Genomic DNA, 18,061 nt, shown 5'->3' with positions numbered 1-18,061 from the left:
GGCTGCGTTGGGTCTTTGTTGCTTCTTGCGGGCTTTCTCTAGTTGCAGTGAGTGGGGGCTACTCTTCATTGCGGTGCGCCAGCTTCTCATTGTGGTGGCTTCTCTTGTTGCGGAGCACGGGTTCTAGGCACAGGGGCTTCAGTAGTTGTGGCTCGCAGGCTCTAGAGCGCAGGCTCAGTAGTTGTGGCACATGGGGCTTAGTTGCTCTGCGGCATGTGGGATCTTCCCGGACCAGGGCTCGAACCTGTGTCCCCTGTATTGGCAGGTGGATTCTTAACCACTGTGCCACCGGGTAAGTCCCTTTGACATAGGTCTTGATGATGATTTTTTGAATCTGACACCAAAACCAAAAGCAACAAAAGCAAAAATAAACAGGTGGGACTATATTAAACTAAAAATCTTTTGCACAGCAAAGGAAACCATCAACAAATGAAAAGGCAACCTACTGAATGGAAGAAAGTATTTGCAAATCATATGTCTAATAAGGGGCTAATATCTAAAATATATAAAGAACCCATACAACTCAATAGCAAAAAAACAACCATTCCAATTAAAAAATGGGTAGAAGATATGAATAGACACTTTTTCCCAAGAAGAAGTATGGATGGCCAACAGGTACATGAAAAGATGCTCTACATCATTAATCATCAGGGAAATGCAAATCAGAACCACAATGAGATATCACCTCACACCTGTCAGAATGGCTAATATCAAAAAGACTGGTGGTCCAGTGGTTAAGACTCTGCGCTTCCAATGCAGCGGCGCAGGTTCGATCCCTGGTCAGGGAACTAGGATCCCACAGGCCACAGGGTGTGGCCAATAAATAAATAAATAAATAGAGACTAGAAATAACAAGTGTTGGCATAGATGTAGAGAAAATGGAAACCTCATGGCAATGTAAATTGGTGCCACTATAGAAAAGTGTGGAGGTTCCTCAAAAAGTTAAAAATAGAACTACCATATGATCCAGGAATTCCAATTTTGAGTATTTATCCAAAGAAAACAAGAACACTAATTAGAAAAGATATATGCACCCCCATGTTCATTGCAGCATTATTTATAATAGCCAAGATACAAAAACAACCTAAGGGTCCATTGATGAATGAGTGAATAAGGAAGATGTGATATATATGTACAATGTAATATTATTCAGCCATTAAAAAGAATGAAATTTTGCTATTTGCAACAACATGAATGGCCCTGAGAGCATTATAAGTGAAATGCGTCAGAGAAATACAAATACTTTATATTAAGCTTATAGATACGGAGAGCGGATTGGTGGTTGTCAGAAGTGGCGGGGGGGAGAGTGGTGGAAGAAATGGGTGAACTGTTTTTGGTTTTGTTTTGGTGTTTAAGTAAATTGAGTAAGAATAAAGAAATCTAGGCAGTAGCTATATGGATGGTCATTGTATTAAATTCTTTCCACTATCCTTTGTTTGAAATTTTTCATGTAAAATATTGGGAGGAAAGAGCCTTAATTGGAAACAAACAAAAAAAAAGTACATGGTTCCCTGGCAGTCCAGTGGTTAGGACTTGGCACTTCACTGCCATGGCCTGGGTTCAGTCCCTGGTTGGGGAACTAAGATCCCGCAAGCCACATGGTGTGGCCAAAAAAAAGAAAAAGAAAAAAGTAAATGAAATTAAACTGCTTCTTATACATGGACCCTGACTGAGTTGTTTTTGTAGATTTGTAAGAATCTGTAGAGCATCGGCTGCTTTCTCTTGGTAAGCAGGTATTTATGTACTGAGAAACTTCTTTTGCCTGCAGTCACAAGGCATCCTATACTCCCAAATACTGGAAAATAATATTTAGATTGTATAATTAAAGCACCTTTAAGAGAAGAAAATAAGCACTTCTGGAGAAGGAAATTGAACCACATATCAAAAGTTTTGGGGCAAAGGATAATCATTGCATTCTACTTGGCCAGCCTAGGTAGTTTCAGATCATTAGAAGGGTCTCATCTGTCCCTATTATTTGATTTCTCCTGTACAAATTCATTGAGTCCCAAATAATGTTTTACATGCCCAGGTACTTATTTTGTAATAAACAGGATTCTGCCTTTCAGTAGATTGTTTTTTTCTTTTTTTGTTCAAATAACCAGTTTGGGATGTATTTGACATTTAATATAAGTGATTATAAAAGAAAAGATAGATATCACATCAAGGTGCTATTTGTTTTCAAAAAGGATTCCTTTTATTCCATGTCATTAATAATGACTTCTGTTGCTGGCTGATTTCAAGGCACCTTTGTAGGCAAGCAGGATATGTGGCTGTCATTCATTAACCTGTTTGTTCCCTTCCAGAAACCTCCAGAGCAGTGTTTGGTAAGATGAGGGCAGAAGGAGGAGCCACAGATGCCTGCAGCAGAGGTGTTTGCTGAAACTTCGGGCTTGGTTGGCTAATATAGCAATGTGCAAAGACAGGATGTTCTTGCTTCTTTGGGAATCTTGATCACCTCACTCCTTCCAGAAGCAATCAGCTGATGTCTTGGCTCACTGTCTGCCTGAGCGAATGTCCACAACAGCATGTGACTGGGTGTCCTCAAATGAGAGGGGTCTCGCCAGGTCTCTCTGTTGATTTGTTTTTATACCTCCTATCTTTGCTTGATCAGGTGGTAGTTTCGGCTGCAGTTGGGAGGCTCTGGAGCTGGGTTCATCCTAGGTTGGTACTTTCTAGACGGGTTTCGTTGGGCTATTTACTCTACTTCTCCTGTGTTTGGGGCTGACTATCTGACTGTAAATGAGGGTAATAATAAGATTACCTGCTTCATAGGGCTGTTGCAGATGAAGCTCATAGCACAATGCCTGGCAACCAAAAAGCACTTAATAAATGTTAACTACTCATATTATTATACTGTTCATGTTATTCTGAAATTGCTTCTGTCATTCAGACATAGATCTTTCAAGTTCTGACTGTCATTTTAACAGCTGGATAATATCCCATAATTTGGAATACTGCCTCCTCGCAAACCTATCCTTCTGTCTGCTCTCACTTAGTTGATAACACAACCCTGTCACTGAAGCTACCCCTCTTTGTTGACTTCTTGTTCCTCTTTAGCCCTTTTATCCATTCAGTTATTAAGTTCGACTCTTATTTCTGTTCCTAAATATCTTCTTAGTCTGTCCCCTGCTCTTGGCTGCTAGTGCCCTACCCTCATTCACATGCTCTTCCTCTCTCACTGGGACCACAACAGTTGTCTGAATTCCTGTCGCTCCTGAGATTGCCTGCTGTCCAGCTGCCAAATCTGCAGATCTGACCATGTGTCTCCTCTGCATGGTACATGGTGGCCTGTGGTAGTCACAGGGTGTGGTGTTGACCATAGTAAGATTTACTGATGACAACTTAAGAGGCAGAGAGTAGCAGAGGGTCCAGGATCTCCCCAGACCCATAATTATTTTACAGAGAGGTGGGCAGGGCTGGATGTACTGCAAAGAGCCCTCCAGCCCACAAGTAGACATCAACCAGGAGGGGTAAGGGACACCTAATTTTTAACAAGAAATGTCCAAAACTCTCAACACCTCTTGCCACTTGTGGTTGCCCAAGTTGGTTCCTCTGGGGTTCATACTGTCCCCTGGCCATGGCCTGCCCCACACTTGGGGACAGCCTCCTCCAGAAAGCCTACTGCCCCTCTCTGGGCACCTCTTCATCTTATCATGGTGTTAGCACTGTCTGTCTCTGTGTTTGGATCATCCCAACCTGAGCAACTCAAAGGAAATGTCTATCACATTCATCTTTGCATCCCTGGGGCCTGGCATGTTAACAGTTGTCTGAAGGCCACAGAAGATGGTGCAAATCATCTGTAATTTCACTACCCAGAAATTTAACCACTGAGTTAATTATCACTGGAATTAATTTGGGATATACCCTTCCAGACTTTTTTTTCTAGCTATTGGTCTGTATATTTCATACACACACATCCCACACACGATATTTTATAAAATCTGCATCAAACCCTACCTATAGTTTTTAAATCTTTTTCCATTTACTATATCATGGACAGTTTCCCATCTCATTAAATATTTGTGTAGTCCTTGGATTATAGTGCTGCACAGTATTTCATCCTTATCAGACATGCAGTTCACTTTCCAGCTGAAATGATTCATGGTTTCTTTCTGTGCTGAGAGTTATTTGTTTCTCATGATGAAGAAACATGGTAAACAAATACTGGGTCTAAAGCAAAGACAAGGAAGACAGTTAATAACAGGAAAGTGAAGCGAAGACAAGGAAGACTGTTAATAACAGGAAAGTAAATTATTTTGGTTCTACTGTTGTTTGGTCTTTAAGGTGCTTTAAGCCATGGCTGTAATGGAGGCTCCTCTTACACAATGCCTTCTTTATTGAATTGTTTTATTTTTGCCATGGCAGGACTATGGCAACTCAGGAAGCCACTCCAGAAAGCCAATCAGAGGAGAGCAATGCTTTGGACCTGCCATCAGCTTGTGACGTAAGGGATTACGTGTTGCAGAGACCCAGCCAGGAGGCCAACAGTGAGGCTTTTAGTTCTGAGGAAGCCCTTTCTATTCCTTGCTCTTCTGATATGGATCCAGGTAAGAAGCACAGTCTAAAACAAACTAACATTGAACAAACAAAAAAATCCTGACATATACCTATATGTGATAGTTTGTTTCTCTGTCTTCCAAAGGCAGATCTCTGAGGAATCATTCATTGTCTGGGGAGAAAAACATCTTATCTAAGCAAAACTGTTGGGAGAGACTTCAAAGGACAGCCTCCTTGGTGGAACCAGGACAAAGAGCTGTTTCCTGGAGGCCTTTTTGTCTAAGTCCCTTTCTGATCTCCATCCAAATGCATTTAGAGGCAGGGAGCACTTGATTCAATAGGGAGAGGGTAGAATTGTTTTTTTGTTTTGTTCTTTTAAAACTTCAGAAAATAGCCATGTGGGCCTGTTGTGTGTCATAGGGACCTTAGTGTTCCTCTTATGAAGTATACTCTGGATTTAGGTAACAACTTTTCTGTAAGTTTCCCTGACCGAATTGCCGAAAAGTCTGTTTTTTAAGTTTAATGATAATTCTTTGACATAGTTAGTGACCATCTCTGGTTGTAAAGCCAATCTCCTCCCTGTTTATTGCCTAATCCAGGCCTGTAGGTCCACATATTCAAAGCTTTGCCACTTACTGGTTGTGTGACTCAGGTCATACTTCTTAACGCCTCTGAGTTCCAGAATCATCTATCTACAAAATGGGGATCAAAATGCTTGCTTCATGGAGTAGGTTTAACTCAGGGAACAGTGCAGGGACACATCATAGTGTTTGCCATACATTGGCGCTCAGTCAATTGCTATTACAGTATTCTGGTGCTATTATTATTGTTGTTGTTGTTAATATTAAGAAACCCAAATATATATTTTTAAAGAGCACGCAGGTACTAAGAAAATGTGGGCCTTAATGAAGATGAATTCAACATTGGCAGTAAGTAGTGTGTGTACCTGTCATTATCTTTAAGGATTCTATGAAAAAAAAAATACTTTTAAACTCCCTGATGATTCTGTTCTGATTTTCAGGACATAGTAATCAGGACCAGTCAGATTCCTGTTTAATTTAGTTCCAGAGCAAGAATTAGATCATTTCTTATCCTTTTTCTTTCTAGGCTCAGAATCTTAGTTCATTTAACCTTTCCTCTTCCCCTTCCCATCCTGCTGCCTCTACATTACTTTCCATCCCAAAGAAAGCAACTGTTATTAATTTGAATTGAGTTGACCATTGAAATATTTATATTGGAGTATTTGTTTAAAATCTAGACATTTCATGAAAAAAGATTCTTTTGGAAGCCCTTATAAAGGTCTAAACATGGGAAGGAGCACTCAAATCCTGAGACAACCGTTTTGCACGGCATGGGGAGTGGTGGTGCTGCATTTGACTGTCTAGTTTGAATTCTGGTTCTGCTTCTTTCTGTGGTTTGGCCTAGGGCAAGTCACTTGGCCTCCATGTCTTGGTTCCTTCATTTGTAAAATGGAGATAGTAATGCCTACCTTGTCATGGGGCAGCCATAATGAGGGTCAAAGTGTATGAGGTGTAATGCCTGGCATGTGGTGGGCTTTGGAAATCCAGCTCTTCATGAGTTCAGCGCCTGGGCGCCTCAGCACACCACCATGCTGACCAGGCTTCATTTTTTTTTTTTTTAATTGAGCTATAATTTATGTGCAATATTATATGTTACACGTGTACAACATAGTGATTCACAATATTTAAAGGTTATACTCCATTTATAGTTATTATAAAATATTGGCTATATTCCCTGTGTTGTATAATATATCTTTGTAGCTTATTTATTTTGTACATAATAGTTTGTACCTCTTAATCCCCTACGCCATCTTGCCCCCCTCCCTTCCTTCTCCCCACTGGTAACCACTAGTTTGTTCTCTATATCTGTGAGTCTGTTTCTTTTTTGTTATACTCACTAGTTTGTTTTATTTGTTTATTTATTTTTAAAATTTTATTTTATTTTATTTATTTTTAAAAATTTTTGGCTGCCTTGGGTCTTCGTTGCAGCACGCGGGATCTTCGTTGAGGCATGTGGGATCTTTCGCTGCAGCGCTTGGGCTCTTCGTTGCAGTGCTTGGGCTCTTCGTTGCAGCACTTGGGCTTCTCTCTAGTTGCGGCCTGTGGGTTTCTCTCTAGTTGTGGTGCGTGAGCTTCTCTCTAGTTGTGGTGCACAGGCTCCAGAGCATGTGGACTCTGTAGTTTGTGGTATGCGGGCTCTCTAGTTAAAGTGCGCAAGCTCAGTAGTTGTGGCACGCGGGCTTAGTTGCCTTGTGGCGTCTTAGTTCCCCGTCCAGGGATTGAACCTGCATCTCCTGCATTGGAAGGCGGATTCTTAACCACTGGACCACCAGGGAAGTCCCTAGTTTATTTTTTAGATTCTACATGTAAGTGGTCTGACTTCTTTAACTTAGCATAATACCCTCCAAGTCCATCCATGTTGTTGCAAATGGCAAAATTTCATTCTTGTTTATGGCTGGGCAGTATTCCATTGTGCATGTGTGCGTGTGTGTGTGTGTGTGTGTGTGTGTGTGTGTATACCACATCTTCTTTATCCATTCATCTGTTGATGGACACTTAGGTTGCTTCCATATCTTAGTAATTGTAAGTAATGCTGCTATGAATATTAGGGTGCATGTATCTTTTTTAATTAGTGATTTTGTTTTTTTCAGATAGGTACCCAGGAGTGGAATTTCTGAGTCACGTGGTAGTTCTCCTTTTAGTTTTCTGAGTAAACTCCATACTGTTTTCCACAGTGGCTGCACCAATTTACATTGCCATCAACAGTGTATGAGGGTTCCCTTTTCTCCACATCCTCATGACAAGATCCATTAAATTCATGACCTCCTACCTCAAGTGGAGCCTCCTTGCTGCCCATCCATCACACACTATTTTCCTGGCATGTTCATCCTCCTGCACTCTTGGATGACTGTGTAGTATCTTCTTCTCTCTTTGCAAACCCCCATTACCTCCTTCAACCTCTCTCTCAGCTAATAATCTTGGTTTCCTATTTAATCAAGAAAACAGAAGCACTCAAAAGAGAATGAGCACACACACTTCACATCCATCAGCTTCCTTCCCTCCTGTTTCCGTGGGAGACCCATCCCTGCCTGTCCTTCTCTTCCTGTCTGCTTTCAGCTACTCAAGGTCGTCACTTCTAGTAATCTCCTGCCTCGTTGATCCCACCTCTACTGGTCATTCTCATGATCATACAAACATGCTTTAATAGCTTCCATCTTAACAAAATGCCCACCCTAGACCTCAAATCCCTGTCTAGTTACAGACTCATTCCTCTGTTCTCTTCTACAGAAAACCCTCAGAAGAGTCATCTACACCTGTTGTCCCCAGTTCGTCTCCTCCCCGTTCCTCCTAAAACCCTCCAACCTGGCTTCTATCTCCATCACTCCATGGAAATAGCTCTTGTCAAGGTCGTGACCTCCACATTGTTAAATCCAGTGGTCACTTCTCAAGCGTTCTCCTTCTTGATCTGTCAGCAGCATTGACTTTTTTCCTTCTTGAATTCTTTCTTCAGTGGGCTTTCTGGGAAGCAGCATCTTATGGTTTTTTTTTCTTACTTTTCTGTCTTATTTGTTCTCAATCTTCTTTGCCTGATTCCTTCCTCTCCAGCCCCTTAGTGTTGGAGAGCCCAGGGCTGAGTCCTCAGCTCTCCTCTCTATCATCACACCCTTCCCTGAGTGATCTTATCCAGTCTCGGGGCCTTAAATGCTCTCAGTACCCCGCTCAGTCCCAGATTTCTCTCTCTAGTTTGGATCTCTGGCTTGACATTTATACTATCTATGTATTTCACATCATCATTTAGATTTCTATTAGACTTCCTAAATTTGACATATCCTAAACCAAATTCCTTATTCCTCTACCCTCTCATATATACATAGACACACCTGTTCTTTGAGGCTTTCTCATCTCAAAAAAGTGCTTCCATCCTTCTGTTCACTTAGGCAGAAACCTGGGAGTCATCCTCAACTTCTTTCTTTCTCTTTAATCTCATATCCAGTCCATCAGCAAATCCTGTCAGCTCTCCTTCATCTCCACTGCCACCACCCTGGTCCCTGCCAGTAACATCTGTCTTCTGGATTATTGTTAATCTCATAACTAGCTTTTCTCACATCTGCTCCTTATCCTCCTGCAGTTTCTTCTTCTTTTTTTAAAATTTTATTTATTTCTATTATTATCTTTTTTTTTTTTTTTTTTTTTTTTTTTTTTTTTTAAAGTGAGAAACCCTGGAAGCTTTTTTTTTTTTTTTTTTTTTTTAAAGGATTTTCTTATTTATTTATTTATTTATTTATTTATTTTTGGCTGTGTTGGGTCTTCGGTTCGTGCGAGGGCTTTCTCCAGTTGCGGCAAGCGGGGGCCACTCTTCATCGCGGTGCGGGGACCGCTCTTCATCGCGGTGCGCGGGCCTTTCTCTATCGCGGCCCCTCCCGTCGCGGGGCACAGGCTCCAGACGCGCAGGCTCAGCAATTGTGGCTCACGGGCCCAGCTGCTCCGTGGCATGTGGGATCTTCCCAGACCAGGGCTCGAACCCGTGTCCCCTGCATTAGCAGGCAGATTCTCAACCACTGCGCCACCAGGGAAGCCCTCTATTATTATCTTTAATGGAATATATAAAAGCAGAGAAACTTCACTCATAAATTGTGCTTTCACATATTCATATAGAAAGTATATGGAAATACATATACATGGGCTTAGAAATATTTTACTTTTCATGCAGGAATTCCAGTTCTGTTAACCAAAACTAAAGAAATAATTCATAATAAAAATAAGCTTTGTGTATAGTGACATCTATAATTACAGTAAATTGTCACTAAATTAAACACTGAACAGGGACTTCCCTGGTGGCACAGTGGTTAAGAATCCGCCTGCCAATGCAGGGGACACAGGTTCGATCCCTGGTCCAGGAAGATCTGACATGCCACGGAGCAACTAAGCCCGTGAGCCACAACTACTGAGCCTGCACTCTAGAGCCTGCAAACCACAACTACTGAGCCCATGCGCTGCAATTACTGAAGCCAGCACACTCTAGGGCCTGCGTGCTGCAACTACTGAAGCCCGTACACCTAGAGCCTGTGCTCTGCAATAAGAGAAGCCACTGCAATGAGAAGACCATGCACCACAATGAAGAGCAGCCCTCGCTCGCCACAACTAGAGAAAGCCTGTGCGCGGCAACAAAGACCCAACGCAACCAAAATAAATAAACAAACAAATAATTAAATAATTGAATAATAATGGTTAACTAGGTACACCCAGTCAACTAAATATGAATATTCAAAAAAATTGCATTTCTTCCTTTTTTTTTTTTTTTTAGGTAATTTTAAAATTTATTTATTTATTTATTTACCCTCGGCTGTGTTGGATCTTCGTTTCTGTGCGAGGGCTCTCTCCAGTTGCGGCAAGCGGGGGCCACTCTTCATCGCGGTGCGCGGGCCTCTCACTGTCACGGCCTCTCTTGTTGCGGAGCACAGGCTCCAGGTGCGCAGGCTCAGCAGTTGTGGCTCACGGGCCCAGTTGCTCCGCGGCATGTGGGATCTTCCCACACCAGGGCTCGAACCCGTGACCCCTGTATTAGGTGGATTCTCAACCACTGCGCCACCAGGGAAGCCCTCTTCCTTTTTTTAAATTAATTTTTATTGGAGTATAGTTGCTTTACAATGTTGTGTTAGTTTCTGCTGTACAGCAAAGTGAATCAGCTATACGTATACATATATCCCCTCTTTAGGTCACCACAGAGCATTGAGTAGAGTTACCTGTGCTATACACTCGGTTCTTATTAGGTATCTATTTTATACATAGTAGTGTATATATGTCAATCCCAATCTCCCAATTCATTCCACTCCCCTCTTTCATGCTTGGTAACCATACGTCCATTCTCTATGTCTCTGTCTCTATTTCTGCTTTGCAAATAAGTTCATCTGTATAATTTTTCTAGATTCCACATATAAGCAATATTATACAATACTTGTTTTTCTCTTTCTGACTAACTTCACTCTGTATAACAGTCTCTAGGTCCATCCACGTTTCTGCAAATTGCACAATTTCATTCCTTTTTATGGCTGAGTAATATTGCATTATATATATGTACCACATCTTCTTTATCTATTCTTCTATTGATGGACATTTAGGTTGTTTCCAAGTCCTGGCTATTGAAAATAGTGCTACAATGAACATTGGGGTGCATGTGTATCTTTTTGAATTATAGTTTTCTCCAGATATATGCCCAGGAGTGGGATTGCTGGGTCATATGGTAGTTCTAGTTTTAGTTTTTTGAGGAACCTCCATACTGTTCTCCATAGTGGCTGTAACAATTTACATTCCCACCAACAGTGTAGGAGGATTCCCTTTTCTCCACATCCTCTCCAGCATTTATTGTTTGTAGATTTTTTGATGGTGGCCATTCTGACTGGTGTGAGGTGATACTTTACTGAAGTTTTGATTTCCATTTCTCTAATAATTAGTGAGTGATGTTAAGCATCTTTTCATGTGTTTGTTGGCCATCTGTATGTCTTCTTTGGAGAAATGTCTATTTAGGTCTTCTGCCCATTTTTTGATTGGGTTGTTTGTTTTTTTGATATTGAGCTGCATGAGCTGTTTGTATATTTTGTAATCCCTTGTCAGTTGCTTAGTTTGCAAATAATTTCTCCCATTCTGAGGGTTGTCTCTTCGTCTTATTTGTGGTTTAGTTTGCTGTGCAAAAGCTTTTAAGTTTCATTAGATCCCATTGGTTTATTTTTGTTTTTATTTCCATTACTCTAGGAGGTGGATTGAAAAAGATCTTGCTGTGATTTATGTCAAAGAGTGTTCTTCCTATGTTTTCCTCTAAGAGTTTTATGGTGTCCGGTCTTACACTTAGGTCTCTAATCCATTTTGAGTTTATTTTTGTGTGTGGTATTAGAGAGTGTTCTAATTTCATTCTTTAATATGTAGCTGTCCAGTTTTCCCAGCACCACTTATTGAAGAGACTGTCTTTTCTCCATTGTATATCCTCGCCTCCTTTGTCATAGATTAGTTGACCATAGTTGTGTGGGTTTATCTCTGGGCTTTCTATCCTGTTCCATTGATCTGTATTTCTGTTTTTGTGCCAGTACCATATTGTCTTGGTTACTGTAGCTTTGTAGTATAGCCTGAAGTCAGGGAGTCTGATTCCTCCAGCTCCATTTTTTTCCCTTAAGATTGCTTTGGCTGTTCAGGGTCTTTTGTGTCACCATACAGATTTTAAGATTTTTTGTTCTAGTTCTGTAAAAAATGCTATTGGTAATTTGATAGGGTTTGCATTGAATCTGTAGATTGCTTTGGGTAGTGTAGTCATTTTCACAATACTGATTCTTCCAATCCAAGAACATGGTATATCTCCATCTGTTTGTGTCATCTTTGATTGCTTTCATCAGTGTCTTACAGTTTTCTGAGTAAAGGTCTTTTACCTCCGTAGGTAGGTTTATTCCTAGGTATTCTATTCTTTTTGTTGCAATGGTGAATGGGATTGTTTCCTTAATTTCTCTTTCTGATCATTCATTGTTAGTGTATAGGAATGCAAGAGATTTCTGTGCATTAATTTTGTATCCTGCAACTTTACCAAATTCACTGATTAGCTCTAGTAGTTTTCTGGTAGCATCTTTATGATTCTCTATGTATAGTATCATGTCATCTGCAAACAGTGACAGTTTTACTTCTTCTTTTCCAATCTGGATTCCTTTTATTTTGTTTTCTTCTCTGATTGCCATGGCTAGGAATTCCAAAACTATGTTGAATAAAAGTAGCAAGAGTGGACATCCTTGTCTTGTTCCTGATCTTAGAGGAAATGCTTTCAGTTTTTCACCATTGAGAATGATGTTTGCTGTGGGTTTGTCATATATGGTCTTTATTATGTGTAGGTAGTTTCCCTCTATGCCCACTTTCTGGAGAGTTTTTAATCATAAATGGGTGTTGAATTTTGTCAAAAGCTTTTTCTGCATCTATTGAGATAATCATATGGTTTTTATCCTTCAGTTTGTTAATATGGCATATCACATTGATTGATTTGCATATATTGAAGAATCCTTGCATTCCTGGGGTAAACCCCACTTGATCATGGTGTATGATCCTTTTAATGTGTTGTTGGATTCTGTTTGCTAGTATTTTGTTGAGTATTTTTGCGTCTATGTTCATCAGTGGTATTGGTCTCTTATTTTCTTTTTTTGTGACTTCTTTGTCTGGTTTTGATATCAGGGTGATAGTGGCCTCGTAGAATGAGCTTAGGAGAATTTCTCCCTCTGCAGTTTTTTGGAAGAGTTTGAGAAGGATAGGTGTTGGCTCTCCTCTAAATGTTTGATAGAATTCACCTGTGATGCCATCTGGTCCTGGACTTTTGATTGCTGGAAGATTTTTTTAAATATTTATTTTATTTTATTTATTTATTGGTTGCTTGGGTCTTAGTTGCGGCTTGCTGGCTCCTTAGTTGTGGCGTGTGGGCTCCTTAGTTATGGCATGTGGGCTCCTTAGTTGCGGCATGCTGGATCTTTTTTAGTTGAGGCATGCAAGCTCTTAGTTGCGGCATGCATCTGGGACCTAGTTCCATGACCAGGGATTGAACCCAGGCCCCCTTCATTGGGAGCGCTGATTCTTAACCACTGAACCACCAGGGAAGTCCCGTTTGCAGGAAGATTTTTAATCACGGTTTCAATTTCATTACTTGTCATTGGTCTGTTCATATTTTCTATTTCTTCCTGGTTCAGTCTTGGAAGGTTGTACCTTTCTAAGAATTTGTCCATTGCTTCCAGGTTGTCCATTTTTTTGGCATATACCTGCTTGAAGTAGTCTCTTATGATGATTTGTATTTTTGCAGTGTCAGTTGTAACTTCTGCTTTTTCATTTCCAATTTTATTGATTTGAGTCCTCTTCCTTTTTTCTTGATGAGTCTGGCTAAAGGTTTATCAGTTCTGTTTATCTTCTCAAAGAACCAGCTTTTAGTTTTATTGATCTTTGCTATTGTTTTCTTTGTTTCTATTTCTGCTCTGATCTTTATGATTTCTTTCCTTCTACTGACTTTGGGTTTTCTTTGTTCTTCTTTCTCTAGTTTGGGTTTTCTTTGTTCTTCTTTCTCTAGTTGCTTTAGGTGTAGGGTTACATTGTTTATTTGAGATTTTTCTTATTTCTTGAGGTGAGATTGAATTGCTATAAACTTCCCTCTTAGAACTCCCTTTGCTGCATCCCATAGGTTTTGGATCATCGTGTTTTCGTTATCATTTGTCTCTAGGTGTTTTTTGATTTCCTCTTTGATTTCGTCACTGATCTCTTGGTTATTTAATAATGTATTGTTTAGCTTCCATGTGTTTATGTTTTTTACAGTTTTTTTCCTGTAATAGATTTCTAATCTCATAGTGTTGTGGTTGGAAAAGATGCTTGATATGATTTCAATTTTCTTATATTTATGAAGGCTTGATTTGTGACCCAAGATGTGATCTACCCTGGAGACTGTTCCATGTGCACTTGAGAACAGAATGTATTCTGCTGCTTTCAGTTGGAATGTCCTATAAATATCAATGAAGTCTGTCTGGTCTAATGTGTCATTTAAGGCTTGTGTTTCCTTACTAATTTTCTGTCTGGATGATCTGTCCATTGGTATAAGTGGAATGTTAAAGTCCCCCACTATTATTGTGTTACTGTCGATTTCCCCTTTTATGGCTGTTAGTATTTACCTTATGTATTGAGGTGCTTCTCTGTTGGGTGCATAAATATTTACAGTTGTTGTATCTTCTTCTTGGATTGATCCCTTGATCATTATGTAGTGTCCTTCCTTGTCTCTTGTAACATTCTTTATTTTAAAGTCTATTTTGTCTGATATGAGTATTGCTACTCCAGCTTTCTTTTGATTTCCATTTTCATGGAATATCTTTTTCCATCCCCTCAATTTCAGTCTGTATGTGTCCCTAGGTTTGAAGTGGGTCTCTTGTAGACAGCATATATATGGGCCTTGTTTTTTATCCATTCAGCCAGTCTGTGTCTTTTGCTTGGAGCACTTAATCCACTTACATTTAAGGTAATTATTGATATGTATTTTCCTATTATCATATTCTTAATTGTTTTGGGTTTGTTTTTGTAGGTCTTTTCCTTCTCTTGTGTTTCTTGCCTAGAAGTTCCTTTAGCTTTTGTTGTAAAGCTGGTTTGGTGGTGCTTTATTCTTTTATCTTTTGCTTGTCTGTAAAGCTTTTAATTTCTCTGTTGAATCTGAATGAGATACTTGCTGGGTAGAGTAATATTGGTTGTAGTTTTTTCCCTTTCATCACTTTAAATATATCTTGCCACTCCCTTCTGGCCTGCAGCGTTTCTGCTGAAAGATTATCTGTTAACCTTCTGAGGATTCCCTTGTATGTTATTTGTTGCTTTTCCCTTGCTGCTTTTAATATGTTTTCTTTGTATGTAATATTTTTTTGTGTATTTAATATGTGTCTCGGCATGTTTCTCCTTGGTTTTATCCTGTATGGGACTCTCTGTGCTACCTGGACTTGGGTGGCTATTTCCTTTCTCATGTTAGGGAAGTTTTTGATTATAATCTCTTTAAATATTTTCTCAGACCCTTTCTCTTTCTCTTCGTCTTCTGGGACCCCTATAATTCGAATGTTGGTGCACTTAATGTTGTCCCAGAGGTCTCTGAGACTGTCTTCATTTCTTTTCATTCTTTTTTCTTTATTTTGCTCCTCAGCAGTTATTTCCACCATTTTATCTTCCAGCTCACTTATTCTATCTTCTGTGTATTTTTCATTTCAGTTATTGTATTATTTATCACTGTTTGTTCCTTGAAAGTTCTTCTAGGTCCTTGTTAAACATTTCTTGTATCTTCTCGATCTGTGCCTCCATTCTATTTCCAAGATCTTGTATCATCTTTATTATCATTACTCTGAATTCTTTTTCAGGTAGACTGCCTATTTCCTCTTCATTCATTTGGTCTTATGGATTTTTACCTTGCTCCTTCGTCTACAACATATTTCTCTGTTGTCTCATTTTGTGTAACTTACTGTGTTTATGGTCTCCTTTCCACAGGCTTCAGGGTCGTAATTCCTCTTGCTTCTAGTGTCTGCCCCCTGGTGGGTGAGGTTGGTCCAGGCACTTGTGTCAGCTTCCTGGTAGGAGGGACTGGTGCCGGCGCTCTGTTGATTGGAACTGAGTCTTTTCCCTCTGCTGGGCTGGGCTGTATCAGGTAGTGTGTTTTGGTGTGTCTGTGAGCTTAGTACGACTTTTAGGCTGCCTGTCTGCTAATGGGTGAGGCTGTGTTCCTGTCTTGCTGGTTGTTTGGTGTGAGGCATCCAGCACTGGAACCTGCAGGCAGTTTGGTGAAGCTGGATCTTAGTGTCAAGATGGAGACCTCTGGGAGAGCTCACGCTGACTAATATTCTCTGGGTCCGGGAGTTTTCTGGTGGTCCGGTGTCCTGGACTTGGCACTCTTATCCCAACACCTGGCTGGGGAACTGAGACCCCACAAGCTGCACAGCCAAAAAAAGAAGAAAAGAAAACAAGCAGACAAGCAAAACCCAAGAAAAGTGATAAAAGCAAAACTAAACAGACAAACAGAAGAAAAGAAAATACAAACAAACAAAAAAACCCAAGAGAACAACCAAACAAACAAAAGAACCCAAAAACAAACAATAAAAAACTAACAAAAACAACAAAACAAAACAAAAACAGAAAGCAAACTAAAATAAGCAAAGATAACATAAAACAAACACACAAAGACGATTAAAAAAAAGAACAAAAAGAAAAACAAGAAAAAAACCAGAAAACCACAATAAAGTAAAAATAGAAAAGTAAAAAATATATTTAAAAATTAAATAAAATTAAAACAGAAAACAACAACAGAACAAAATGAAACAAACAAACCAAAAAAGAGTGCTTGCTTTGGTAGCACATATACTAAAATTGGAATGATACAGAGAATATTAGCATGGCCCCTGTGCAAGGATGACATGCAAATTCATGAAGCATTCCATACTGTTTTGCTGTACAGTAGAAATTAAGACAACATTGTAAAGCAACTATACCCCAATAAAAATTAATTAAAAAATAGAAAAACAATCTTATAAATTTATTTATTTATTTATTTATTTATTTTTGGCTGTGTTGGGTCTTCATTTCTGTGTGAGGGCTTTCTCTAGTTGCAGCGAGTGGGGGCCACTCTTCATTATGGTGTGCGGGCCTCTCACTATCGCGGCCTCTGTTGTTGTGGAGCACAGGCTCCAGACGCGCAGGCTCAGTAGTTGTGGCTCACGGGCCCAGTTGCTCCGTGTCATCTTCCCAGACCAGGGCTTGAACCCATGTCCCCTGCATTGGCAGGCAGATTCTCAACCACTGTGCCATCAGGGAAGCCCAAAAAACAATCTTAATAATGATATTTTCCTGAGGCCTCCACTCTCAGTGTCCTTGACCCCACAGTGAGCCACAGCCAACCCCTGCCTCCCCAGGAGGCCCTCCAATACCTCTAGGTAGGTCTCTGGACCGGCTGTGGGCCCTGTGGGGGCAGCTCAGACTCTGACCTTGCCCATCTCCCACGTGTACTTGCCCCCAGAGTCCACAGCTGCTAAAGCTAGACTGGTCTCAGTTGTGGGAGCACATGTCCATTCAGATATTCCTCAGATGCAGGGTTTACCAAGCAGATCCCAGGGATTTAATCCAAAGCTTGTGCAGCTGCACAGAGAGAATTCCGTTCCTCTTCCTTAGTAGCATAGCCCCTGGGGCTCAGCTTTGGTTTTGGTCCCACCTCTGCATGTGGGCTACCATTAGGTGTCTTTTCCCCGCCCAGGCGAGAGGTGGCGAAAACAACGGTGATTGAGGCACCCAGGCTGACTGGGGAACTTATTCACTCAGGCTGTGGAGGGATAAGGCAGCCACAACTGGGTCGTGTGAAGTGTCTGTGGTGACAGAGACTGGCAGGAAGTTGCAACAGACTGGGACACGCTCGCTCTGGTGGGAGTCCCTCCCAGGGCCCGTGGAGGCAGGGGCCAGCGAGGGGGGAAGGGAGTTGCAATGGCGGCTCCGCTCCTTGTGTGCCACTCAACAATGATACCTTGCTTCTATAGCAGCCCGGGTTTCTTCCAAAAACCTTCCCTGTTGTGGAGCTCCTTACTCCTGTCCCTGCAGGCTGTCTCTTCACAGCCAATCGCTGTCCCCCCTGGGTCCACTCTCCAAACCCTAGTTTCCAGCACCCAGCCCCCTCCACACCAGGAGGCATGTGACTCAGGCTGGGGTGTGCAGGGCTGTTACATGGACCATACGCGCAGTTCTTACTTTGTCCTGCCTTCCACAGACCGGTTGCTGTGTTCACCTCCAATCCCCCAAAGGTCCCTTTCTGCCCCAGCTGATTTTCCTGCCATGAATGGGCTTTTCTGAGTGCAGGAACCTCTCCCCACCTTCATTTCCCTGCCAGGGATGCTGTCCCTTCTCGTTTCTTTTCTTTTGTTTTTTCTTTCTTTCATCCTACCCAGTTGTGTGGGGATTTTTAATTGCATTTTTAGGTGTCCGAGGTCTTCTGCTAGTGTTCAGCAGGTGCTCTGTGAGAACTGTTGCATTTGTAGAGGTATTCT

The 18,061-nt window shown here is 41.0% G+C and overlaps 1 protein-coding gene and 1 non-coding gene across 13 annotated transcripts in view; both read left to right on the top strand.

The window, feature by feature from the left end:
- SHLD1 (shieldin complex subunit 1) overlaps positions 1-18,061 on the top strand; it is a 104,944-nt gene that overhangs the window by 5,834 nt on the left and 81,049 nt on the right. For 6 of the 12 annotated variants that reach the window (XR_003624278.2, XM_007191713.2, XM_057529179.1 and 3 more), the window contains exons 2-3: positions 2,304-2,564; positions 4,366-4,547. Coding sequence is in view for 11 of the 12 variants with exons in the window: in XM_007191713.2 (XP_007191775.2) it covers positions 2,512-2,564; positions 4,366-4,547 (235 nt within the window). In the remaining variant the exon portion in view is untranslated. Of the gene's footprint in view, positions 1-2,303; positions 2,565-2,611; positions 2,662-4,365; positions 4,548-4,642; positions 6,232-18,061 lie in introns of those variants that run through there. The other 6 variants (XM_028168927.2, XM_057529181.1, XM_007191716.2 and 3 more) reach the window with 6 other exon arrangements.
- On the top strand, positions 16,371-16,477 carry LOC114239096 (U6 spliceosomal RNA). Its single transcript, XR_003624284.1, has one exon. It is a non-coding gene; the product is annotated as a U6 spliceosomal RNA (small nuclear RNA).

Source organism: Balaenoptera acutorostrata, chromosome 15 (genome assembly GCF_949987535.1).
Source record: "Balaenoptera acutorostrata chromosome 15, mBalAcu1.1, whole genome shotgun sequence".
NCBI classification, from domain to species: Eukaryota; Metazoa; Chordata; class Mammalia; order Artiodactyla; family Balaenopteridae; genus Balaenoptera; species Balaenoptera acutorostrata.
The sequence above is the reverse complement of the archived record's forward strand: the minus strand, read 5'-3'. Positions and strand labels throughout refer to the sequence as shown.